Source organism: Leptosomus discolor, chromosome 7 (assembly GCF_034619465.1).
Source record: "Leptosomus discolor isolate bLepDis1 chromosome 7, bLepDis1.hap2, whole genome shotgun sequence".
NCBI classification, from domain to species: Eukaryota; Metazoa; Chordata; class Aves; order Leptosomiformes; family Leptosomidae; genus Leptosomus; species Leptosomus discolor.
In genome coordinates, this window is record NC_141397.1 from 26985930 (window position 1) to 27013365 (window position 27436).

Here is a 27436-nt window from a genome sequence, read left to right on the forward strand (position 1 = left end):
CGTGTGTCACCCCGTCTCGGCCTCGGCACAGGAGGGAGCCGCAGCGAGGATTAGGCGGCCGGAGCCGAGCCCCATTCATCGCCCTCGGGGAAGGAGGGGGTGCTCTGGACGTCTAGACAAGGCTCATTCCTTATCGGAGGCGGAGCGAGGGAAAAACTAAGAAAATAAAGATTCTCGTGGGATAGAGCGAAAAGTTGCATGGCTTAGCTGAGCAAAGACGAGCCATCCCGTACGGACGGACGCCGTTTAAAATAAAATAAAACGAAGCCTCCGTTTTCTTTCCACCCCGGTATTCGATCTTCGAGGTACGAGCAGGGTCCCGCAAGCCCCCAAGGCCGGTCCCTCCCCCAAAGGAGCAACCCCTGCCCGGAGTGGACCGCTAGCCCCTTCCCCGCTGCACGGCCGCGCCGGGGCCTCAGTCTCTTGCCCCCCGCCCCCGCTCTCCGCTCCGCGCCGTGCCCCTCTCTCCGCGCAGCGCTTCCCCCCGCCGGGGCTGAGTCCTTCTCCCCCAGCCAAAAGGGAGCGACCGGTCACCCCGCGGCGCTGGAAATCCCGCGGCAAGGCAAAGCAGAACGGGGGCCAGGCTTTGCCGCTGGTCCCGGGGCTGAGCCGGTCCCCGCATGTCGGTGTTTTCCAGCCGGGCGCGGTCGGCACCGAAATACTCACCACCACATGCCGCCCCCCTCCCTTGAGCCCCGACGGGCCGGGCACGCCGCGGGCAGCCCCTGCTAGGGACAGGTATGTTACGACCTGGCTGCTCGGGGAGGGAGGTAGGCAGGGGGAAAGGGAGAGCTTTTTTTTTTTTTTTGCAGTATCCGCGCTGTCACTTCTACGGGAGCTTGGCTTTTTTATTATACTTATTTGCGCGGCGCATAAAGGAGGTAGGAAACCAAAGGGGACTTTAGCATCTCCACCACCACAAAAAGGGCTAAGAAAATAATTCCCCAGGCTGTTGTACCCTCCCTTGTCTTTCTCTTCAGGCAGGCCGGACCCTGCTTTTCAGGTAGGGCCAAGGGAGCGCAGAGCCGGGACCCCGGGACCCCCATCCCGCCGCCGTCGCCGCCCTCCGCACGCCGGGAGCGGCCCCAGGAGCGGGGCTGCCCCACAGGGAAACCTGGGCTGTTAAAAGGAGGCATGTCCTTCGGAGTAAAGCGATAAAGCGGTTTGAGGACTTTTGGTTTGTTTGTTTTGCTGGAATTGATGTCGGGACAACCGCTCGTCTCGTTTTCGCTGCGGCAAGAGGCGATGCTTCGTGACCTCTCCGCTGCAGGGTCTCCCTGCCCCCCGGCCGACCGGGCTCTTCCTCCTTAGGCAAGACCTGGCCCCCAGACCACTGTGGGCCACACCGAAATCCTTAACTCTGCCAAACGCTTCAGGAGCGTCTAAATATGCCCGTCCTCTTTGCGATCTAGTATGTATATTCTATTCTATCTATAGATTCTATCTGTTAGCAAATTCAGGTAATAAAAGGGTTGCTTCTCGCTCATTTCAAAGCGATAAGGAACTATTTCGTGTTGCCCTCTTCACTGACTGTGAAGGGTGACCCGAATAATTGTTTCACAGTATTAATTAGTTAAGTCCACCAGCAATAGGAGTGGCACAGATCTGTACCTGACCGGGGGCAGTCCTTCCAGCAGCATGTCTCTAGGCACAAGCCTGCGTATTAAAAGCCCCTCGGACTCTGTTCTAGGTTTAGAAGCTGGAACTTTAGTGACAAATTTGCGAGTCCTCTTGAGTCGTTCTAGCGAGCGAACGTTTTCAGTCCTCTTTTTATTTAAAGGACTTTAGTTAAATCCCGCACTTTTTTATTTATGGAGAGTGCTTACACGATGTGTTAAAAAAAGTACTGTGAATAAAAGTGATCAACTTACTTAAATCACTGCCTTAGAATAGCCTGCTTGTTGGCATTGTCCTCGTTTTCTCTCTGTCTTACTTGCCTGATCAATACCATCTAGTTTGGTGGAGCCGATGAAACGGAATTGAAGAGAACTGCGACCAGTGGCCCACGCACTGGCTTGGCTGGAATGGGAACCCAGCAAGGGTCTCACCTGGAGTTGGTAGGGGCGAGGACATGTGTTTGGGATGACAACATTTGGGGTCCAGTGCACGAAAACCAAGTGTACGGTCAGCCTTAAGGAACCTTCTGTCCCAGCAGAAGGCACATAACGACGAAAACGACTGCTTTAAAAGTTGTGGTCTTTTAAAATTCGGATTTAAAATAGAAAATTGAGACACACACGCACGCAGGAGAAAAACCAACAATTTCTTTTTCTCCTTTCAACCATCTCTCCACCGATTCTCGCCTCGACAAAGCGAATAGACTGGGGACCTTCTCGGCGGCATCCGCGGCCGTGTGTCCTTCCCGCCCCTCCCCCCCCCCCCCCCCCCCCCCCCGGGCTCAGAGGAGCAGGGGGCGCACCCCGACCAGCAGCCGGGGCCTCGGCGGGGAGCGGGGCTGGTTCACCCGGAGGGGGAGCGGCGGCGGCGAGCCCGCCCGAGGGCCGCCCGCCCCCTGCCCACCCCGCGGGCGGGCAGAGCCCTCCTCCTCCTCCTCCTCCTCCTCTCCTCCTGCTGCTGCCTCCTCCTGCTGCTGCCGCCGCCGCCACTGCCCGCCTCCGCCCCCTCCTCCGCGGCCGGGCCGGGCCGGGGCCCTTGACGTGTCCCGCCGCCGATTGGCCGCCGGCCGATAGGATCTCCGCGGCCCCGCGTTAAGGCGGGGGAGAGCGCAGCGCCCGGCGCAGAGCGCTTCCCGGTACCCCCGCTCCTCTACCCCCGGTACCCTCCCGCCCGGGCCGAGCCGAGCCGAGCCGAGCCGAGCCGAGCCGAGCCGAGCCGAGCCGAGCCGAGCCGAGCCGAGCCGCTCCTCCGCCGGCTGGCCATGGAGTACACGCCGCCCCCCAAGCCGCAGCTCTCCTCCCGGGCCAACGCCTTCTCCATTGCCGCCCTCATATCGAGCGGCAGCTCCAAGGAGAAGGAGTCCCCCGAGAGCACCATCAAGCCACTGGGTGAGTGGGGACAGGGGTGACCGCCGGTGTCCGTCGGGCGCGGAGCTCCGTCCGTCCGTCCCCGGCGGAGCCGCTTTTCCCTTGGGCGCACCCTCGGGCTCCGCACGGCTCCGACAGGCGGCTCGGGCAGCGGCGGGTTCCCCCCTGCCCACGGGTTTCCCCTGCAGAAGGAAAAGTCGCACCGCGAAATCCAGTTCAGCCTTCTCGTCACCCGCCGTCGTTTTCAGGCGACGCTGAGTTTGTAGCATAAACCATTTTCTAAATTCCTCCAGCTTTATTTATCCAGCTTTGCCATTTATTTATCCAGCTTTGCCATTCGTAGACTCATCCCACACCCTAAGGTGGTTACATTTCTCTTTGCTGATATGAAAGGAACCTATCAAATATTTATTGCAAATAATCTATGGTTTTGAAGTCAAATAAGAGGACCTCCGGTGTTCTGCCAGTAAAACTTGTATGTAGACCTGAAAATCCCTTCGCTCCACAGCCGCTTAATGTAGGCTCATATAGACTCTACATCGACCGGGAGGATTTTTACAGTCATTCCTTGCGGTTTTCGGGTAAGGGATTTCGCTTCTATTCGATCGCCTCCATACAGACACCCCAAAGCTTTTAAAAAACATTAGCATCTTTCTTTCCTCCCTCCCAATTTCTGCGGATTGTGGTCCTTGCATGTATCCAATAGTTCACAGAAAACTAAACAAAAATTAAATATGTATTAAGCTTTCAGGGCACCAATGAACAAGATTACATTCAATCTTACAAAAATTAGAAAAGTGTTCTCTCTCGGCGTCTGCTTCGTCTAATCAACTGGCTCAATACATTTCACATAGTCCAGGGATTCACTGTAAACTTTGTTTTTCAGTCTAGGCGATAATGTAGGCCGGGGATGTTGTAGTATTGCCGTTTGACATATTTAGGCGGTTTTGTGTTAAACGTAGCTAGTTTTCTTTTTTTTTTTTTTTTTTTTTTTTTTCTGAAAACGTTCGTACAGTTAACTTTTCTTTTTTGTTGTTGTTTTTGTTTTTGTTGGGTTTTTTTTCCCACGCATTCCCTCACGCCATTCAGTCAGAAGTCGAAGGAAAACGACTGCCTGTAACTCGGCTTTTATTAACCAGAGATTTGGGCGAAACCTTTCTCTGCTGGGGCAGGGCGCGTTCGGGCGCCTCTCGGTTCTCGGCGGCGGACCCGCGGCCGCATCCCGGTGCCGGGGCAGAGACCCCCGCAGCCCTGCTCCCTCCTGGCCTCTCCGTCGGCTGAAACTCCCCGCGGAGCCCCTGAAGCCCCCAAACCCTCCCGGGGCTTGCAGGGGGCGGTTTGGAGCGCCAGCGGGCGGCCAGCGCCGGCGGCAGCTACAGCACCCGCGCAGCCAGGACCTCCGCGCAGGTTGCGTGGCCGCACGCAGCTCCCCGGGAGCCTGTTTCTCCAAGGGACTGTGTTCGGCCTCAACAAACCGGCTGGGAGGCAAGGCAGACCAGGCTTTCCCCGCGGAGGAAGCGCGTAGTCTGCGCGGCCGCCATCGGGCTCCCTCTGTGTTACGCGCTTTGCAAGCGCCGCAATTTAGGAGCAGCCGCCCGTGACCCCGGCCCTCAGTAGCCCCCCGGAGCCGAAGGCTCCCGTTTTAGTGAGAATTAGCGACCTTTCCGTGGAAACCCTAGGTTGGGAGGGGGGCAGTGCGCAGGGCCCGCCCTGACCTTCCGCGCCCCGCGGAGCGGGTAACAGCCGGGCAGCGACGCGGCCGGGGCCGGGCTGCTCCCCGCCGCCCCCCGGGCTTCTCTCCCCGTGCGCCTTCGGGGAGAGGCGCCGCTCCGTGCTCTTCCCGGAGCTCATCTCCGAAAATCCCCAGCCCTGCCCTCAAATGATGAGCTGACGCCTAAGAATTAGCGCGGATCTGCGGGCGTGCTGCTGGATGAGAGCGGGGCAGCTGAACGACAAATGCTTTTTTTTTTTTTTTTTTTTAATTTTTAATTTCTTCTTTTTAAAATAGTTTTTCTCCGCGGCCGCCTGGTCCTGGCTGAATCCCCTCTCTCTTTTTTTTTTTTCTTCACACGCCCCCCCCCCCCCCCCCCGCAGAACAATTCGTTGAGAAATCCTCTTGCGCCCAGCCTTTGAGTGACTTATCCAGCCTGGACCCTCACGGGGATTTTAGTACCAGCCCTTCGTCCCTGTGCACCGAGCCCCTCATCCCCACCACCCCCATCATCCCCAGCGAGGAGATGGCCAAAATCTCTTGCAGCCTGGAGACCAAAGAGCTCTGGGACAAGTTTCACGAACTGGGTACCGAGATGATCATCACCAAATCCGGGAGGTAAGGCTGGGCAGCCCCGGGTTCCCTCCGGGCAGCTTCTGAAAGTGGCTTTGGGGGTGGGGAGAAGGCAAACCAAACCAAAAAAAAACCCCAGTTTTATTTTGAGAGCGCAGCACGGATGGGCTAAAGGGAGGGTGAAGCCCCTTAATAGACGCCGCGCTGGCCAACAGCCCCTCGGCGGGCTCAGCCCAGCGCTGCGCGGTGCTGCGAGGAGCTCCGCGGAGGCAGAGGGAGAGGCGGCCGCTGCGGTGCGGTGCGCCCGAAGCGGCTGAAATCACCCCGGGGGTTCCCGGCGGCTGGGTAGAAATGTTTTTTCCCTAATAATTTGATCTGTGGCTCAAAAGCTCCTTGGTGCGGTGCAGGGATTGTGCGGGGCTGGGATGATACAGACGCAGGGAACTGCGGGGTGGTGGGGCAGCAGTTCAGCCTGGGCTTGGTTTGGTTTAGTTTTCTTTCCTCTCGGTTGCAAAAATGTGCAAAAGAATCCCAGGCTTTCTCGTCACCTCAGACCATGCCGTTTCTTCAGTAAAGCTTTTGAGGTTTTGGTCAGTCAACGGCAGTCCGGAGGAGTCAGATGTCTTGTCGGGTTTTGTAACCCCCCCGAAGTTACTTGTTATTAATGCGATTCCCTGATGATTTTTTTTTTTTTTTTTTTTTTTTTCTAACTGGCGAGCTCTATCAGCATGTGTTTTAAAAAAATAATTTTTAAAAGTACGTGTAAAACCTGCAATTTGAAGTTTAAAATTTTCAACTGTTTGAAGTTATTTATTTCTGGTCTGAGGCAAAACCTTACATTTAAACGTTGCATTTTGTCACAATTTAGATGAAGAAAGGAAAGTTTAGTTCTGAATATTCCTCTCAGAAATACAGTGAACAGGCTTAAAAGAGCATGCATCTAAAATATGTGACAATATTAACTGAAATAATTTCTGCAGTATTTCCCTAACACTAGCATGGATCCCACTGAAAAAGTCCATGTTTCTAAGGACTTATGTACCCTAGGTACAATTCTTTTCTGAAATCGTTGTGTACTTTTAACTAACAGGCAAAAATACATCTCTTCTTTACTTTTACACTTTTGTCCTTTTTTTTTTTTTTGCTTCCAAAAAATCGTTCTGATATCAAGCTGCACTTTCTGTGCACATCAGACATACACAGGTTTTAACTTCTACCATGCTGAAGCAGAATCAATAGATGCTTTATTTTTTTTTTTCAGGTGATTTAAATACAATTCTTACTCTTAGCAGCTTTTCAGAAGCTCTCTTATTTCTGCTCTCCATCCACTTATTTATTTTCTGATTTGCCTTTGTTTCAGGAGAATGTTTCCTACAATCAGGGTTTCCTTCTCGGGAGTGGATCCTGAAGCCAAGTACATTGTGTTAATGGATATAGTTCCTGTGGACAATAAAAGATACAGATATGCCTACCACAGGTCTTCCTGGTTAGTGGCTGGGAAAGCTGACCCTCCGCTCCCTGCAAGGTGTGTAGATTTTACTGATGGTCTTTCTTTTCTTTTCTTATTTTTCTTTCCCTTCAAGAAATACCTGCTATCAATCTTTCCACTCTGTTTGCAAACAGTCCTCTGAGATTTTGAGTCCATGCTCAGCAAAGTTGTTTGCAAAACTCTGATTAATTTCTATGTTGCGGAATCGAGCCTCAAATCCTGCTTGAGTTTTGATTTATACTGAGTGGTCCAAGGCATGAAGGATTCGGCTAAGGGCTCTAGGGCTCTTCCCTCTCTCTCTCTCTCTCTCCCCACACACTTTTTTTTTTTTAATGAAGTTTGCATCAATTCAGATAAGAAAGATTAAAAAAAAAAAAAACCAATTTATCTCTTGGTTTTGCCCCCGTCAGTGTTTGACCTCATAATTTGAATGAATCCAAGCATCACCAATCCAAGTAGAAATACTACATTACAGTTCAGCGCTGTTTACGCTTGAAATTGTATTATTTCTTGATAACATATCCTGTGTTTGCTAACCAATAGTTTTATTCTTGCCTTTAGTCATCTCTTAGACAGCAGGCAAAGTGTGGAATGGTACTACAGCACACAGGTTTATTTTTTTTGTTAAGAAATCATGACATTTTCTGAGATGTTAGGAAAAAAAATCGAGTAAATTACCCCCTTTTTCTAAACAGAAAAAAAGTTCTGTAGAAAATTAATTTCCAAAATCATTCCGTTAATGTAATTAATGACTGGCTTCTTTCTGCATTGGGAAACTGAGGCTACGGCACTAGGCTGTACGGTAGGATGGCACTTTGGCGGAGACCCACACTTCATCGTGTTCAGCCCAGCACTTCAGTACGTACTTAGTTCCTCAAGTCCAGTAAGACTGAAGCACATGTCGAACGGCTTTGCTGAGTCAGAGATATGGAAATAACGTGGATGCCTCTCTGGCTTCAAAGAAACTTTCATGGCGGGCTCTGCGCAGGCACACAGATCCGCTCCAGGTGGCTTAGCCCAGGGTTAAGAACTTGCTTATTACAGAGGCAGAAATTAGAAGTGAAACACAAGAAATAGAAGCACATTTTTTTTTGTTTGTGTGAGTATAGGGACCAAATCCTGCATGCTTTCCTCATATAAATAGTTCAACTGAAATCTTGCTGACTGCTGATCTCTGGAAGGCGGCTCAGGGAAGTAAACAAACATAAAGCGCATGCAGAGAAGCTGTGATTAAAGACAGCAACCTAGGAGTTATGTCGGCTTTGTTTTCATGGCCAAAAACTCCTTCTTGCAATGTGGTTAACGTCTGAGGGCTGCATTTGACGTATTGCAATGGGCACTGATCAAAACCCAAAGAAGTAACACGGATCCTGCTCCAAAGGAGTCAGCATTAAAAGAAGAAATAAGGGAAGGACAGAAATAGTTTTAAGGCAGGGTTTGCCCCTTCTTATTTTTCTGTTCAAGTGTCTTTTGATGTACCTTTAAATAGATTGCTATTTCACACTCTATCTGGCATAGACTAGTTCAATGAGGAAATACAAGAATATAAGACAAGAGATAGACCCTTGAAATAATTAGCAACAGCCCTACTGAATGTTTTAGAGCTGGGGTCAAACCTTCTTGGAGTTTAATATTTATTATCATCATACTGTGGTAGCACTTTGAGGTCCCCATTGGATCAGTGCCCTTATGTGCAAATGTACATCAGTGCTCTTTCATTTTCAGGATATTTTCAGGATGTTTTGCCCCTTTGTGTAAATGTATACCTTTCCTGATTAATTTTCTTTTAGCGGAAAGACCATTGATCATTGCACAGGCACAGATTACTTTTTCTTTGTATGAACGGTACTTATGTATACTTTATGCATTTTCTCCTTCTTACACTCCTGTTCGGTGAGAAAAACGATGTCAAGAGGTTCAGCGTGCTGATGTTTGCATTACTAGTGCTTTTTCTGGAGTATTAATGCATCTTTTGAGGTGGGAGGCCTCAGTCTTGCTTGAACAGATTAAAAGTAGTACTCCTCCCATCTTGAAACGAGTTTAGTCCTGCTCCAGTAACAGGACCCTTAGGTGAAGGTGTGATTTCTTGTCCTCCAAACACGTGGTTTTAGCTCTCCTTACTTCAGGAGTGGCAGCAAGGCGTGTATGTGTGCTCAGTGTCTGGGCACCAGTACCAAGGTGCTAACTCCCCGTGCAGATCACTGCCTGCATCTGCATAGGCACAGCAGCATTGAGGGAATTATTGAGAAGTCATGCTGTGCATGGGTGTAAGCCTTTGCAGGATCAAACCCGTTAGATGTTTTGCTCTTTCCATTGTAAAAGTGACTTTCAACGCTAAGACAGCTTTTTTTTTTTTTTTTTTTCCCCAAAATTAATAAGTATTCTGTGATTCTATTTGAAAGATCAGCCCTTCAGGGAACTTTCTATAAAAAACAGTTTTATCCCTGTCTTCCTGCTGTCAACGTTTAAGACAAGTTTATGTTGCAACAAACACTTAAATAAAAATACTTTTCAGAGAGTCTTTTGTAAATCTTCTATAGTGCTATCTGGGGATAAAATTCCTACGTGATATCTTATGTCTGTTTTTCCAATTTGCTAAGACTGTGTAAAACATCAATTTAATAAGTTTCAGCATGTACCTTTATTTGCTCTTCTTCATTTTTCACCTCCTTTCTTTCACTCAAATGTCTTTTTTTATTATTTTTATTTCATTTTTACCCTATTTGGCTACCATAATTTGTTTAATTAGGTTACAGTGTTTACATGCTTACAGAGAACTCTAGGCAGGAAACCTTTAAAAGATATTATAATTTGCAAATTATTTGAGACATTAAGGTAATTAAAAGCACCATGCACAGGGCTTGTAGGACCAGACCATCTGTTAAACTAAACAGGAGAGTGGTGTCGCATTCCAAAATACGCAAGAAGGAAGCAGTACCCAAACCTTGCATATATCAGGAAACATTATACACCCTGGAGCAAATTCACATCCAAATATGGTTCCTATAGCCTTTGTGAATTGAAGTGAGCAGCCCCTCGCATCTGGCTGGCCTTAGGCAGCAGAGCCTATGTGAACTTCGGGGAGAGCCTTGTGCACTGCACTGGAATGTGCACGTTCATTTCTCTAACCTGTTTGCTCGTGCGCACTTATGATCTTGTCAATGACTTCTACTCCAGAGGGCCACATGTCTAGTTTTCAACCCTCTTCTCTGAGGTGTACAAGCTCAGGCTGTAGGAGAAGCATGCGGATATGTGTAGTCCACCAGGCAGAACCACATGCTGCAGTGGCATCCACAGTGTGTAGCCAATCAGTAAAGAAAAGCAAGGTCTAACAATACATTTATGTAACCGACATTCAGGTGCCCATCCTGCAGTGATTTTCCCATTAGCTCTTTGCTAACATTGAGGCACTTTGTAGTTTGAAAGCAGTGCCAAACACTAACCACCTATGGTGTAAAACAATTGTGCTCAGCTTTTAGATACATGAAGATCTTTATTCATTCCCCAGCACGTATCTGAAATAGTTTGGCTTTTTGGTTCCAATTAGCCAAACCTTGCTGAGCCTGACACTCTGTGATTACAGTAAATGTTATTAGCTACCCAGACATTCAAAATGAGGAGTCAGGCTCAAATAAAATAAAAGAAATCACAAGACTGGCTGAAAAGTTGCAGGACATGTTTGGGACACTTTTTGTTTTGTCTTCTCTAACTTGGGGCTCTAAAGATTGAGATTATCAGTTTTTCACAGGAAAGCAAAATTAATTTTCACAAGAGGTAAAATTATTTTAACATAACAGGATCCCAGGTTTTTGGTTTTCAGATACATTGCAATTTTTCATGAGCCTTGCAGTACAATCAGCAGAGTTGGTAGCAGTGAGGATGCCTGTATGCTATGAATATTTTATGGTGACAGGAACCCTGGCTTAGCATCCCTCTCGTGGATGTAGCTATATCAGCCAAGCTGTGGTTTGGATCAATGTAAGGAAACCATCCCGCACATCTGAAGCCAGCTGTGCTAGTAAAACTTCAGTTTCTCTCTGTCTTGGGGATTCTGTTGGCAAAAACAGAGTGCAGGAACAAATCTCCTTCCTCTTTAAGCAACAGAGCTGTGCTCCCGGAGTCTTTAGTACGGGTATTCCTTGATTAGGGATCAGTGTAGTCTATCAGAGAGTTACGCCCCATGGTTTAGTGGTTTTTCCATTTTCCTCTTGCCTAACCAAAATCGTAGCTCAACAACAACAACAAATGTTTATCTTTCCAATGCGGCATCTCAGGGCTGCCCCACCCGCCTAATGGAAGAAATCCATCTGTATGGGCAAAGACATCACCCAAAACAAGAATCAGGCCCTCAGCAAGGGATAGCCAACACCCACAGAAGAAGAACAGGTCTGGTTTGCACTGGTTGAAGATCTGTTCAGCTCTTAATTCACTATGACAAAAGAACATTTGAGTTAAACAATATTCAGCAATACATTATTCCTATAAAATCATTGTTTTTAAATATCCTGGCACTTGTAATTAGTTTAGTCATAATGTATATATATCATTATATCTACATGTCTTCTGTGCTTCCTTTTCTTCTGCTTAATTTCCTGAGTGGTAGATTGTTAATTACAGAGCTGCAATTAATTTTTCATGTCAGACCACTGTGCTGGACTGCAGCCTTCAACCTCTTATAAACAGACGTCACCACAGCTAACATGTGATCGAGTGCAGGTTAAAATCATTATCACGGCTTAATGTTACATATAAAGGAAAATGCATTTTTATCTACATTCCCCCATTATCTCTCTAATGACACCATGTTTTTTCTCTTGGAGCTGTAGTCATTGTTATTTTAAATGCTTGTTAGTACAGCTGTGGGGAAAGACATGATCAATTTTTCATTTGGGAAAAGACACAACAGCGAATGTTAGTGAATGTCTCCATTTTAGATAACTAGATAAAACAATAGGTACTGTTAGAGAGCAATCTAGCACTCGGACATGGGATTCTTCATTATGTTCCAGTGAATTAAACAGCTCAAGTCATCTGCTTTACTGTCTTTCATTGGCGGTCGTATTTCAGGCATTCACTATCTCATGGGAGATTGCGTCTTGTTCAAGTAGCAGTTCTGTATTACCCTAAGCTCTCAGGAAATCCATGCCCGTGAAACCACCACATATCCCGAGAGCAAGATATTACTGGCTTTTTAGTTTCATATGGAGATGGTGCCCACACACAAGCCAAGAGGTGAGATTTTTTATGCGCGGGCCTTTTCCCTGTGTTTTTTAGGTTGTACGTGCACCCTGACTCCCCGTTCACGGGAGAGCAACTGCTGAAGCAGATGGTGTCCTTTGAAAAAGTCAAACTCACCAACAATGAGCTGGATCAGCATGGCCACGTGAGTAGCCCTCCTGGTGGGAAAGGGTAAAGGAACAGCCGTAGGGGAATTGCTCACTTATGCCACAGAGCTAAGCTTGTGGGAGAGACTGCAATGGGGAAAGTCTGCCGTGACCCTGATGTTACACCTCTCTTGGCCAGCCCTTCATAGTGGAGGAAGATGCTGCATGAAGCTTAAACATGTTGGGTATTAATCTCTGTTGTGGAGGAACAGGTGACTTAAGACATCAAGTTTTTACCTTTCGTAAGGTAGAGCTCAGGTCAACACGAGTGTTCAAATTATGCTCCTATCGCCATTAAAGGCAGAACATCCATTGGGGAGAAGTTCAGGGTGGAGTCGAGCCTCAAAGTATGGGAGAGAAGGCAGTCAGGTGAGCTTTTTTGTTGTGCTTCTGCCCGCATTTTGCTGTGTCATGGCAGTGTGCTCTGCTACATGCACTGGTTACCAAGCTCACGTGAGGCAGTTAAGAAGAATGAGCGTAAAGGCAGTGTTAGTAAATTAATTGTTGGGAAGAGAGGAGTGATTTTGAACTCTGAAACATGTGTAGGGGTAACTAACCTGTAAAGCTGAATAACTGTGGCACACACGGTATCAGAAATCCCCCCTCTAGTGTGGTATTTATTGCCTTTTTGGACTGTGCGAGACAGTGGCTGTTTGTCTGAGCTGTGCTCTGTGCAAATACTTCTCATCCAAAAGAGAATTTCTACTCATTTCAAGACCTAAGAATTGAACCACAGCCACTATCATTTAAAATACATCCTGGAAACAACAACAACAAAAGTAGTTAAAAAAACCCGAACCAACAACACAAACCAAAGCCCAAATAGTTGCCTCTGTGCTGTTCTTTTGTAAAGATCCATCTGTGGGTATATTTTTCTTGAATCCGGTTCACGCCTTTGTTCCCTTCCTGACTAGCAGAGAATGTCTTTTTTTTTTTTTTTTTCTTCCCTCTCTTTTATTTCATAATCTGCAGAAGGCCAAAGCTGAAGATTTGTGGGCTCTATCACTGAGTGATGATAGAGCAGTATACGTGCGCATTTAAAAAGAAGCATTTTTCATCATAACAGAGGCCATGTGTGCCTCTAATAAAGGGCTTGCAGCAGTATATTGCAAACTAGTTAGGAGCAGTGCAGTTCCCAGAAGCCCAGACGAGTATAAAAAAGTAGGTCTGAGAAGCTGTCGGGAACAGAGACATGTGACTGAACAAGAAGATGTAATTGTCTCAAATACAGGCAGTGGGAGCACATGATCTGTAGCGTTTGAGATGCACCCTCCTGATTAACTTTTGAAGAAGTGGCAGAGGTGGATCCCATTCTTTATGTGAAGACTTTGGACAGCCGACGTCGATGGAAAGTTTTACATATTCAGTTAAGAATAAGCCCCAAATCTTGATCCCATGTTGAGATTTGTGTGACAGGTGCTACGCCTTTGCGGAGCATTCAATTTTGAATATTTTGTGGGGTTTTTATGTTCCAAATTAGGGTGTCAGGTTTTGTGTGCTGCCTTTTTGAAGCTATGTAAATATCATCATTGGATGCTCAGTAGAATTAAGGAAGAAATTCATTCTCTGGAGCCTTTAAGGAGGGCTCACTGTGGTATGGGCAACGGCATTTCTAAGCTGGATGCTCAGTAGAATTAAGGAAGAAATTCGTTCTCTGGAGCCTTTAAGGAGGGTTCACTGTGGTATGGGCAATGGCATTTCTAAGCTCCCGTGTACGAAGAGAAGGGGAGAATTGAAATGCCTCCTGAAACCTCTCCCTTCAGTTTGAAAGAGATCTTCTTCACTGATGAGATCTTTTTAATTAACCTGCTAAAATCTTAATTATTTTGATAAGGTGTGTTCCTGAGGAAGTTTTAATGATCCAAAAGACACCTTTGAATACTAGTTATAGGTAGAGAAGCTGGATCCAACCTGATTCTAGTTTGTTCTAGTTGCTTGCTTTCTCCATCCTCCAGAAGATGGTTTTGGTTGTTAAGGTAATTGTGGTGTTTTGTTTGGAGGGTGGTTCATTTCTTGAAAAGGAATCTGAAGAGAAGAGAGGCATTTGTTTATTCTAGCATTTGTTCGTTTTCTCTTATTCTGAGACTACTGGAGTTGGCAAGCATCTCTGCTTGTGTATCTTCAGCAGCATGCATAACCCCATAGCTTTGTAGGTATTCTCCCCAAGCAGCAGGCAGAAGTCTTATGCCTGTGTGCATGACATATAGCTTGCTCCATAGAAACAGTTTCAGATATCCTTACCAGAGGAAGGAAATGGATCCTGTCTCTGGATTTTTACAGCCGAGCGAGTAATTCCCATTTTTCTGGTTGTGGAACATTTATGAACGTGATTTTTTTTTTTTTCCCCCAGATTTCTGGTGATGTTTTTCATATCACAGACTGCTTCTTTTAGGACTTTTGGTTGCACGGAGTTGGGGTGGCATTGTTTCTGGTTTATGGTGAGGCGAACCATGAGTATATACATTACCGTAATTGCTTTCCTGGCATTTATGATAGTGAAACTCAAAAACAGATGAATGTGTGCAAAAGCAAACACAAAGGCGCGAACATGGCCAACAAGTAGCTGTGAAAGCAGGGGTTTTAGAACAGCCACAAGGAGTTATGCCCAGGGATCTTTTTTTCAAGTCAAGCTGGCAGAAGTTAGCAACCTCCTTGCTTCTAGAAAGCAAACTTCGCCTGGTAACACTCTTCTTTGAATATGGAAGCCACATTCACAGCATAGTTCCTGAACTCAAAGCCACCTCTGGGATTATGCAGCTGGCATCCAGATTGCCTCTGGTGACCAGTCTGTAGTCAGTGGGAGCCAGATGCCTACAAACCGGCCTGACCTTACAGCAAACAGATTCCTGTAAGAATGGATCCTGGTTGTCTCCCCTGCTGCAGGCTGTCAGCACAAATGTAGATGGGATGGCTGGGGGGGCTGTGACCACTCTGTACCACCAGTAAGCATGTGCTGGGGAGCTGTTGTAAGTATACATGCACCTGATGTTTCTCTCAGGGCACACCAGCGTCAGTATTGCAGAGCTGGCATCAGGGATTTTCTGATAACTACGCCATGCAGGCAAGGGATTGCCTGGACTTTGAGACCACCCTTGGGGGCTACTCGGTGAGATGCGATCTGTGTATCTAACTCCTCTAGGCTGTTTTGATGGTCCTAACATAAGAAGTTGCATGGATATTAAAGGGGTATCTTTGTGCAGTATCCTGCTGTATCAGTGGGTGCTGCAACATTGCCAGCCTGTGTGGGGTTGCAGATGGAGCACTACATACACAGACCCTCATGGAAAGGAAATAGTGACCTTAACCTTGGCCGAGGGTCTTTTGTGACCTCCTGGCTACATTCGGTAGTTGTTTTGTACCTGAATGGCCTGACCTGCCTCTGCTGGGAATGTGCAGGGTAGAGCATCATGGCGGGGGATGTTATCCATGTGCATTTTTGGTTTTGGAAAACTTTCATAAAGGATTACATGGTCTTGTTCAATAAATGGAATTTCTTTATCACAATTTGCATTCATAAAGGAGTGAAAGGAAAAGGCATGTGTAGGAGCTGCTCTGTCACAGCTTTTTCCTCCTTCCGTTTGGCTGCTGCTCAGATGTAGTGCCTTGGTGTGGATATCGTGGCCGTGAAAGGCGATGGGAAACGCTGAGCTCTGTGGGCCAATCCCTCAGTAAGATCATCACCATCCACTCACCATCGTTTTGAATGGCTTTTGCAGCTGCTTAGAGCAGCCCAAGTGAGTGTGATGCTAAGACAAACATTTATAAAGAGAGGGAAAAGTGCTAAGGATATTAAAGGCAAAGTCAACAGCCGTTGTGTGTGCACGTATATAAAATGGTGAAGTGCTCTGAGAAAGGACCTGAGCTGTTAAAAGCAGACATGCAACACTTTAAGGACAATGGTTCCCCATCACTGTAATGACTTTCTTGCTGCTGTGTGCCCCCTGCAAAGTCACAGTACAAGTCTAAGCAATATTTGAAACTGAAGGATCAGTGAAGAAAGCATTCATGGAAATTTTAGCCATGACAAAGCTGTCTCTAAGGTCTTCACTCCAATGCAACGTGCAACGTTTCTTATTGAGTTAGCATGAAATACTGCACCATTTCTTCTGTGTTTCAGCTGAAGTTAACGCTTCCTGAGGAATGCACATTAGCTATTCCAGATGTACAGAACTGACTGTAATGTCGTTATGGCCCCTGAAAAATAGAACCACCCACACCATTGCCAATTTCGTCTTGTGACTGTGATTATATCCAAAACAAGGACTGGTGCAAGCCGAGCTCTGTATTTAATTCTTATATTGTAATACTGTGGTTAGAGGCAGCCAAACAGGCCTCCAGCCAGTGGTAACTGGCACAAGTGGGACACGGTTTGACTCCAGTGAACGTTGAAATTGGTTAGTTGGTACATTAGGTTGAGAATTGTTTTGTGAGCTTCTAAACACGTATTAACGAGGCTGAAATGGCAAAACGTGGTCATTTTGGGGTTCTGTACTGGTTTCCCTCCTTGCTCCCATTTTCAGTAGTCTGCAGTAAAGTAGTTTGCTCTAAAAGTTTGCCACAGTAAAAAGATCTAGGGAGTTTTATTTTTGGTCAGCTGGTTTGTGCTGCCAGTTGTGGTGGTTTTTTTGGTTGTGGTTTTTTTTTTTTTCCTTTCTGTTTTTTTTTTTTTTTGAGGGGTTCCTGGCGGTTTTCATTCCGCACCTGCACATTTTTGCAAACGTCATGAGCTTCCAAGAGTTAGATATTTACACTTGCTGCTGACACCTGCAAACTGGGGCACACCCTAGCAATAACAAATTCTGTATGTAAAACATCTCACCTGTAGGAACAGGTATTTATGCTTCAGGAAACATGTGCTCACCAGTGGAGTAGGAGTAAAGGGAAATTAGTTCCTGGGATGCTTGCTTTTCCACCTTCATTTTTTGGAGCTGCCCAAAGGAGCTGGAGAGTTTGCTCTGAAAATCAGCCCCTGGCTAGTTAAATTTCAGCTGTCTCCTCTGCAGTGTTAAATAGATCATTTTTTTTTTCCCCTCTATGGTTTTACAGCCTTTGAGGGTCCTGTTAACCTTCCTCTCAGGACAGTGCCTTGTCACTCTTTCTTGCAGATCATTTTGAACTCCATGCACAAGTACCAGCCAAGGGTCCACATTATCAAGAAGAAGGATCACACAGCTTCATTGCTAAATCTGAAATCAGAAGAGTTCAGGACATTTATCTTTCCAGAGACGGTTTTTACTGCTGTTACTGCCTACCAGAATCAACTGGTGAGTATAGTTGCTAATTTTCATGGATTTAACTAAATCCAACTCTGCTAAGAACTCCCTTTTCCCCAATCTAAACCAGGAAACTTTTGGATATGACCTGCCTTTCCATGTCAATGTCTACAGTGACTGCCCAGTCTAATTCATACTCAGGAGTAATTCTTATGGATATGGATAGTACTATTAACTTCAAAAAGCCATAAGTATTATTCATGGGAGTAAAGATGGTATGAAAGAGGCTTTCATTTGTCTTCCCTTCTGTCTATACAAAGCTGTTTGCATATTATCATTTAGTCATTTTCTAATTATAGCTCATTAAGGAACTGTTCTTATTTGCAGTGATCTTTCACGCCATGAGCTATTAGCTGAGAGATACTCTGGCTTGCACATGATGATTTCATGGGCTTAAAAAGTAGACTAATTAAGCTGTAAGACTCAAATGTAAGGGAAATCACTCAGAGATATGCTTTTCAGAGGCTGCCCAGATTACATCCAGATGTTTGAATTTCAATTTGCATGCCAGTGAATAATATATACAAAATGGAGGAGATCATAACAATGGATTGCTAATGAGTAATTTTAGGAAGTATATAAACAATTGGAGAGCAGAGGCTCTGCTTGACAGCGGATAAAGCTTTAATATTAAAGTCAATGGAAATGTGTTGTTTGCTTCAGTGCGATTCAGAGCGCGCTTTAAGGATTTAAGGACTATGGCACTTAAAAAATACCTCTTTCCCTCTCTAATTTCCCCAAGTTAGGAAAAATATAAGTACTGTCCAAGCATGTGGGCAGGGAGTATGACAGAGTCAATGTACCTGCTGGATTATTTAAAGAAGTCTTCATTTCTTAGTATGAATCAGAAGTAATTAATTTCTAAATGCTGTGAATAAAATGGAACTACTGCATAGGGGACCAAAGAAGCTCTGAAGATAACAGTATTAGTAGTATCAAGTCAGTTCTTATGACAGACCCCACATCTCACTTCTAGGCTTTACTATCAGAATGTGTTGATTTTAAACTCAGGTTTGTATCTGAATGCTGCAGAAAATGCATTCAGCATTTGGCAATCTCAAGACTATAATGTTTGGACAGGTGGTTAGATTTTTCCACGTAACTTTCTGTAGAAACCAGCAAAATAGTAACAGGCACAAAACCAGCTAAACCTGGAATTTATTTCTGTAGGATGGATTTGTGTTTACTGACATATTTACACCAGAGACGTTTCTAAACTAACCTTCCCAAAGCACATACATTGAGTCCTGGAAAATTTCTCAATGGAACATCTCCGGAACCCCTAGAGGTTGATGCTGTCATTTTATTTATGACTAATGAAAATGGAGCCTTTTTTCATTTTTGCCATTTCTTTCAGAACTGTTTTAAGGAGGGATTGATTACATTTCTAGAGGTTATTAGATAAAAGCTAAATACATTACACTTTCAACAAACTATCTCATAATTTAAGATTTAAAGGGCACGCATTTATTTAAACAGTCAAACCACTGCCACAGAGTTGAATTGTAGGTCAGATTTCATTTTAAAATGCTTTCTAGCAGATGTTCTCTGATTGTTTGTGAGACAGTCTCTCAGGAAAAATATGGCCATAAATGATTGTGAGTCTCATCTGGCTTCGATGGATACAAAAAGTTTCTCTTGTGATGTCATACCAAATCTTTAATATTAGGAAAATGGAAGTTTGATTGGTGAAAATATGCTCAAAAGATGAATAGACATCCTTATTACTCTCCAATGCAGTTGGCTCAGTGTGTTGGTGATCTAAGTCAATGGAACTAGTTAGAGCTTGTTTTTTTTGAAGGTAGTTTTCAGAATGCTGCCATTAAAATGTTCACTGTACGTGAGGCACTAACCTGCCACTCTTTGCATCATCACCGTAAGTCAAGGGCTTATAGATATCTTGGGAGTAGAATGAGACTATAACTTGCTGAGCTGTTGGAAGGTTCTGTGATGAGGCTAGTGTTCAGGGTAGTTTCCACCAGTTGTACCTGCATGATGAGACAGCCTCCAACCCTCAGTCAGCACTGAGCTCTCATGATGTTTGCCCAGCTTGTAGGAGCAGCCAGTGAGCTGCAGCACCTCCTGATGTAGTGCCTCGAAGCAAGGGCCTTCCCCAGATAGCTTGCCTTTGTATGGGCAGGGAAGGCTGCAGCCCAGGGCTGTGGTGAGTAATTTCCCAGGATGGCAGAGCAGGTGGGCAGCAGCTGTTCAGTGCATCATTCATATACTGCAGACCAGTAATTAAACACTCAGGTTTTGTCTTTATAAGCCTGTCCCTCCCTCTTTGTGTTTCCCTCCCAGAAGACCTCTTTCTCAGAAGGAAAAGTTGGGCTCAGTTGTTGCCTTTTCTTTTCTTTTCTTTTCTTTTTTTTTTTTTTTTTTAATTTTGGAGGAAAAGCCATCCCATTTTGAAATACCTTTGTTTGATGAGAGCATTTGATTGTTTGAGGATTTGGAAAAGATCCCTTTTCTTTCTGAGTCTCGAGGGCCGACTATGAAAAATGAGATTGTGACCTCTTCAATACTAGCTTTTTTTGAGGAAAGCCAGGCTGACATAGCCACTCAGTATGAAATGCTGAGAGGTGTTGATTTTCATGGGCTTCAGCTAGACTTGGTGACATTTACTGCCTTGCAGGACAAGCCCTGTGTTGTCCTTTGTCAAGCTCTAACTCCCACTTACAGTTTTATTTTTAATTCTTGGAAGAAGTATAGCTGGAAAATCTGAGTATTTTGATGATGTCTCAGGTTTTATTCACCAAATCTCATTTGGTTGGACAGCTAGAAAATTTCACAAGGGTAATGGTGTATTTTTTTTCCTGCTCCCAAAAAACACAGTGGAAGCCACCACCTACGCCTGAAAGCTTTCACTGCAAAGTTAAGGGGAGCCCTGATGCTTTGGGGCAGAGGGACTCCTGATCAGTAGGTTACTCTGGCAGAACAGAAAGGCTGATGGGATTCATTGGGCAGTTTGTAGCTGTATTTGAAGAAGGGAGGAGAGTTTGGGTTATAAAATCTCTGGTTTTCCAGGACTGTGATGGTTTTAATGGGGTTACTACTTTAACCCAGGCTCTGTCACTTTAAATCTGAGTACTCCCCACATTTTCCCTGCTTCTTCCCTTCCTCAGCCTCCTTACATGCAAAACCAGCTAAACTGCCCGTGTGTTATGGCTGGTAGGTCTGGCTGAGAACATTTGTATCCCAGTAAAAAAAAAAAAAAGTGGGGCTGAACAGAAGCGACATGTTGAGGTCTGTAGGCAGTGGCTCCTAGTTTGGGCTTCTATTGGTTGATGAGTAACTCCGCCAACAAGGCTCAGATGTTAGCAGGGTGCTGTGCGTTTCTTGTGGAAAAGACAACCTGATCCATGCTGTTAAGTATTTGGAAGCAGTAATGCTGTACGCGGATGGGTTTCTTCTGCTCTGGGTGACATGAAGGCTGAGCCCGCTGTGCCCTTCAGTCTTTGCATTGCCATATGTGTAATATACCCTGATTTGCCTCCGCAGCTTTGCAGCATCTCACGAGTAGAACACATGCACACACACAAGGAGCATGGAAAAAATCAGCAGTGAAGTCCGGAGGATGGATTGATTAACACTTTGTACGCTGCAATACCTTAACACTATATTCATGTTGCATTGCTCTTTTCTGTGTTTCCAGATAACCAAGTTGAAAATTGACAGCAACCCTTTTGCTAAAGGATTCCGGGACTCTTCCAGACTCACTGATATCGAGAGGTAATGGGGACTTTCTGTTTACTTTCCATGCAGATAAGATAAAGAGAAGAGAGAGTTTGTAGGAAAAGCATCCTTTCAACTCCTGAGAAGCTGTGCATTTTAACGTTATCTTGTTGCATATAGTAAGCCTCCTCCACCTCCTTTAAAAATACTTACAAACTTTATGAAGAAAGAGCTGTTTTGAGTTTTGACATCTGTTCCAGTTGGGGCTGATATAGTCATCTTCCTGAGGGGGCTTCTTGAAGGGGGGAAGGTCAGTTTTTCAACTTCAGAATGAAAAGCTTTTTTCTTATCATGCCATTTAATCCTATTGAGGGCTGTGAATTGGGTCAATGGGAAACAAGGGCAGTGGTCCTGTGAAAAACATCTTTATAGCTCCCCACTGCTCCACATAGTGGAAAAGAGAGAGGGGAGCTTCCCAAAATACACTTCAGCAGTCCCAGACACTGAAGTCAGCAATTATTGCCATCAGGATGAATCCCATAACTCCCACTCCGGCGACAAAGATGCCATTTTTGTTTCACCAAAATTGTACTGCAGGCTTGAATTAGGGAAAAGCTTTATCTGGAAACTGAGTTTTTGTGTGTAGAGTTCATTATAAGTAACTGCTGCCATAGGGAGTGAAGCATTAACCCACAGTTGAGTAGGAAATAAACTTCAATCTCTTGTTAGTTCATTTTTACGATGTCATGTCAAGCAGTTTGGCAAATGAAGCAAATTAAGCTGCCTGCGTCCTTTAGGCTGGAAGAGAACTCAATGGAGATGGATGTAGCACACCCAAATTTTCCTATGAGCACACAATCATGAAATAAAGTTTGGAGAGGCCAAAACACTCTAGGCTCCAATGTGGGGATATCCAGATGTATCTGTGAATCATCTTTCAAGGGTGTATATAGGGGACAAAGTGCTCAATGAAGTCATATCCATACACCTAGAGAAAGTCTTTACAGCTTTTCAAAAGTACATCAATCTAAGCAGTTCCATGGATGGGAAATAGTGATCCATTTTATACTTTACTAGTGACTGGATCATTAGTGATCCATTGAGTAACTTGGTAAAAGAAGAGTAATATGGGTAAAGTAAGCTTGTAGGCTGCAGTGCACACTTGCAAAGTTGCTAAATATTGCTTCATATGTGAAAGATTTTGTTGAAAATGGAAAAACAAAAACAAAGCGGATTTAATTAAAATAGCATAGCCTGTGGTATTGAAAGAGTACTAAGGTAAGCAACATCCAAAGCTCAGGGTTTTATGCAATAAGTAGTCAAGAAAGGACCTGTGGGAAGACAAGAGACTTTGATTTTCACATTTCAGTCTCCTTGTTTTACAGACCGGCGACATCTAATGACACAGCTTTGCAAGGGCTGAGAGACTCTGAATAGATAAGCTGGGAGAAAAACTTAGTTACCTCTGTGCAGATGAACTGACTATCATGGTGCTGGATATGAAGGGAATTTTTCCAGAGGACATCTTATTATAATAGCACATGGCAGGGAGTCAGAAATGCTGAGCATAAACCGCAGTGCCCTTTTGTTTATTGATAAGTGTAAGAATAGAGCCTGAGACAGGCAGCCTAGCCCAGGCATGAAAGTTGCCATGAAAGATAAAGTAGGTAAACATGAAACCTACAATAAATACAAGAAATGGAATGTGGAAAGTATTGAAGTGACATTAAAACTTTGGATTTGAGACTCCAAGTTTGGTTAAGGTCTTACTTTGACTTAAATTGGAAAGCTTAGCCCTGATTGGGGAACAACAGTATTTTTTTTAAAAAAAAAACCACAACAAACAAAAACCCAACCAAACAAACAAAAATCCCCCCCAAAAAACACCCAAAATCTGCTGCACATCACATCAGGTAAGAAGACAGTAAAAGTGTAACACATAAGAGGGCTAGTAAAAGACTGTTTGAGAACTTCCTAAGTTATCTGATGGTCCAGAAATATCAGGGGGTTTATTCAGTTCCATCACTAAAATATTCAGGCAGGTGAGACTGTCATTCTCTAAGTGCCCACTGGTTCTATAGATTTTATCTTGGTGCCAGCAAAATTGCTTAAAGAAAGCTGATACAAAGCAAAAGAAACAGCAAAGCGAGATATGACAACAGGAAGAATTTCTTGCTTGATGTTCATCATGATGTGTTACAAGCTGTAGATGACACATTGAATAGTGCAGCATGACTCTTGCTTGATCTAGTTGGAAATTTGGTTATTTCTAGAAGATCACTGTGTGAGAAAAGCATTTATTTGCCAGGGGAAAGACTATGCAGGGCAAATACACATTTGCACAGCTCTTGAAAACTGAATAGTTACCTAGAAGATGTGACAATACCTTCCGTGCACTGCTTCCTAAGCAGGCCTGGATACAGCACGTGCATGCATAATCCACAGTGCTATGCGGTGATCCTAATGGTCTCCTGTAAAGCATCCTGTGATGTTAGGGCCAAGAGAGCACTCATTTATCGTCAAGTTCCAGCTTTTCCAAATGACCTAAGTAGTGTGAAAGTGTACAGAGCTTTGTATTTCATTTCCAGGTATTTAAGCCTGCTTTTTCCTAAACAGCCTTTGGGGAAGGAAACAAATCAGATCAATTGATCTTTAGAGACCCAAAGAAATTAAATTAGTCTGGAGTCAGTTACTGCACTAAACCATCCAGTAATTGGATTGCTCCTTGTAACTGATTGAAAACAGTCTCTATCTGTAACAATATAGGGAGCTTTTCTTTATAGTAGATCTGAGAGAAAAACACATCTTTTTATGACATGATGACAGAAATTGCACTTTTTTAACCTAATTGGATATGATTTTATAAATATGTGACTTTAACGATTTCAGGCTTCCCATTCTAGATTTATGATCGTTATGTAGGAAATTCAAACTGCAAATGCCTTTAGGATTAAATCTGTTTGCATTATACGTGTTGGAGTTAAAATAATATATGTAAGGGTAGAGAAGTTTGCAAAATGGTAGAGGAGGTAGGTAACACCAAAGCTATTGAAGTGCTTGTGTTTTCTTCTGGTCCTGTCTAAATAGCTTATAACAGTTTCCCTGTACTCATAGCTATATATGCAAAAATTAACAAATGAAAAAAATCTTTGAGTTTGGTATATGTTGAATTTTCAGTAGGATGTGAGATTCCTTCAACAATTGACTGTTTCCATACATTACTTGTGGTAATCTATTTATGGCAATGGGACAGACTATCTGGGGCTATTGTGATTTAGATAAGTTGCTGATTTACCTTTTGATCTTTTTACGTGGTATTTACATTTCCTCTGTTAAAAAGGCTCCTACAGTGGTTGTGATTGGAAAAACTGAACATTTAGCAGCAATGTCAGAATGTGGAACTTAATGTACTGTGGTGTTGACTATGAGATGCCAAATGCAGTAACACGGATAAGCGTGATCTTTTTTAACGGTAACCTTTGAAAAAGACTAATGCAGGTTTTATAATGAGCAATTCACTCTGGAGATAGGTTTTAAGGGAATACCTTTATGCTTCTGTTTAAGAAAAAAACTGCCAAAACCATAAAGGATGCAAAATCAGAACCGAACAGAAATTCAGGCTCAAGATAAGAAAATTTATCTTTTGAGCTGTTGTGAAGAATTAGGCTTTTAAAAATATATAGGTAAATAAATAAAAATGGTAAATAAATAAAACCATCACAATTAAATATCATGCAAACAATCTAGTGAAAAAGGTGATCACTTCAAGCGTGTGAGTCAACAGAACTACTGAATCATAAAATAATGATCAAACAAGAATTGACAGATCATAATCATGATCTGAAAGTTGTTTCTCTATTTGATCCAGTATGTGATAGGCAAGTTCACGATGTGGATGTGTAACTATTAAAGAGAGCTAAGTAAGTACACCTACCTGCACAAGTCCAATAATGCTTCTGGTAGGTAGATACATACTTCAAGAGGCAATATGGAAAAGTATGGCTGCACACCCAAGTAACTTTTACGCAGAGAAAGGAGGGGTTGGGGGGTGGGAAAAGTAAGAGAGCTGCATCTCAGCTGGATTTGCATAGTAATCAGATTCTGAATTTTCCCCTGAGGAACTTCATGTCTAAAATGTGGAAATACATTGTACTGTCTTACAAGGCTGTAAGTGAGATGGATGCTAATGCCTGCATATGGACACTGCCCTGTTGAAGTAGCAGTCAAAGCCATGTACTTAATGATGTGTTGTCCACAGCAGTCCTTTCTTCCACCCCTTACCTGCCCATCCTGCAGAGCTGCCTTTCTCCCCATTCCCACTGCTTACTGCCGGTCTAGAAGAACTTCCTTGACTCTTTAAAGCCCCCTACCAACAGCCAGAAAGATATACTCTGTACAATTCACTCTCATGTCCATGGTTAAGTAGGGCTTTGTCACAGTTCTGCAACAAGTCAAACTCCCCAGCTGATCTTTTATCCTCAGCTAGCTCTCAGCCTGTGAATGTCAGCAACCAGCCATAGGAGATAATCTCCAATGTTTAGGTTGGGAGGAGTGCAAGTCCTGAATTTAGGGAGAAACACCAGGGACTCTGGTACCTGGTGCCATTACAGACGTGCTGAGGTTACTCCAGCCTTCAGCTGCTGTGCCAGAGAAGTAGATGGATTGTCTAGATTTTCTACATCTTCCCTTCCAGACCACTGCAGACGGCTTGGATGTCTTAGGATGTCTAGAAAGTACTACCTGCCTACATTTAGACACCTGAAGCATTCCCTTCAAATCTGGTTCCTCTGACTCTGCCTACTCGTAGCCAGGCAACCGGTCCTTTTTCCCAGCAGAAAGCCCCCCAAACCAGCTAAAACTTCTTCAGTTCCCAAGCTTTTAAGCACTCATAGCCTGGCTTACTTTCCACTTAGGTATTCTGTTATCTGTCTTTTTACTTGTGCAAAATGATATAAAAATGTGTTGGTTTACTAGTGTTTTCTGCTCACCTTATGCAGGTGTAGTGCATGCATAAGGGGAGGGGATGATGTCAGATCAGACCCAGAGTTTCCACCCCCGAGGAAGTTTTCCAGGGACTTCCCCTGGTCCCCGTTTCACAGTACTGCTCTGTCCTCACCTCTTATCCTCTGCCTGGCAGTCAGAAAGAAATAGTTGCAGTCACTGGGTGAAGTGCAGCTTTGTGGTGTTGGCTATGTTAGTTAAATACGTCACTATATTTGGTGAAGAAAGGCACAGAGGAAAATCTTTGACATACATTTGCAAGTGTGTGCTTTTTTTCCAAGTCAGAGAAGAGAAATGTAATTTTATCGGTTTTTTTCTTCATTCCCTGTATAAATATAGCTGCTGTTCTCATTTTTATCTGCAGTCGAGAGAAGTGGGGTTCGTATATTTAATAACCTCATGCTCCTTCTTCATAAGTGTAATTCCCATGTCATGGCTTCAGTCAGGCTACGTCAGCTCCATGCATATTATAGCTCTTCCAGAATTGCCATCAGTCGCCAGGTGTTTATTGCGAGGGCACCAGCAAACACCACTTTGGAGATACACTTGTTCTTTCTCCTGCAATCATCAAAAACTAGATTTTTCAAAATTTATTTTCATTTACCTTCTTTTGTAAAATCATATGTATTCCTGGAGTATTGCATCCATCCAACACTTGCCCAATAGTTTTGAATTTGTGTGAAAGTGTTTGGTGGCTCTGTATGAGATTTTTGGGCCAAATTAAACTTCAGCTCATGTGAGCCAATGTAATCTGATGGGCCCTGGATCTTCCCTGGTTGGAATTGGTTCAGTTTTACTCTAAGCAGTGGAACAAAGATACTTTGTTCTGATTGAGGATTTGGTTCTTACTGTGTCAGAGCTGAATTAGGTTCCCATGGGCAGCCTGTAATATTAATCTACTAGTATAGGAGCAACTATATGTAGCAAATTAATATGTCAGTATGTTTGTGCACGTGTAAAATAGCAACCAGAAGCCACAGGAACATGAAGGCTAACTGATATCTGAACAGTGGTTCTGACACTGTTGTTCACTCTTAGCTGCTGTTATGGAAATGTATTTGTTCCTCCTGCTGTGTTGAGGGGGTTTTTGTTTGTTTGTGTTGGGTTTGTTTGTTGTTTTGGTTTTTTAACAGACTTGGTTTTAGCACTTGCGTCTTGGACAAATTAGTCATCTTTTCCCTTTAAAAAAAAAAGTTCTACTACAGTGTGACTTCCGACAGGTTTATTTTTGTGCCTTCTCAACCCATTTATTCCATCTGTCTTCACCTCACCTCACTTCTGATGTCTTCTGTTATCTGGGCTTTCTTCCAAACATACTAACTGGCAGCTACAAAAAAAAGGAAACC

The 27436-nt window shown here is 44.2% G+C and overlaps 1 protein-coding gene across 1 annotated transcript in view; it reads left to right on the top strand.

Annotated features, from left to right (window-relative positions):
• The first annotated feature begins 2878 nt into the window (after positions 1-2878).
• The window catches only part of TBX20 (T-box transcription factor 20), a 34224-nt gene continuing 9666 nt past the window's right edge, over positions 2879-27436 (top strand). The window contains exons 1-6 of the mRNA XM_086468169.1: positions 2879-3005; positions 5079-5313; positions 6629-6793; positions 12032-12140; positions 17247-17405; positions 21070-21146. Of these exons, the coding sequence (XP_086324295.1) occupies positions 2879-3005; positions 5079-5313; positions 6629-6793; positions 12032-12140; positions 17247-17405; positions 21070-21146 (872 nt within the window). The remainder of the gene's footprint in view (positions 3006-5078; positions 5314-6628; positions 6794-12031; positions 12141-17246; positions 17406-21069; positions 21147-27436) is intronic.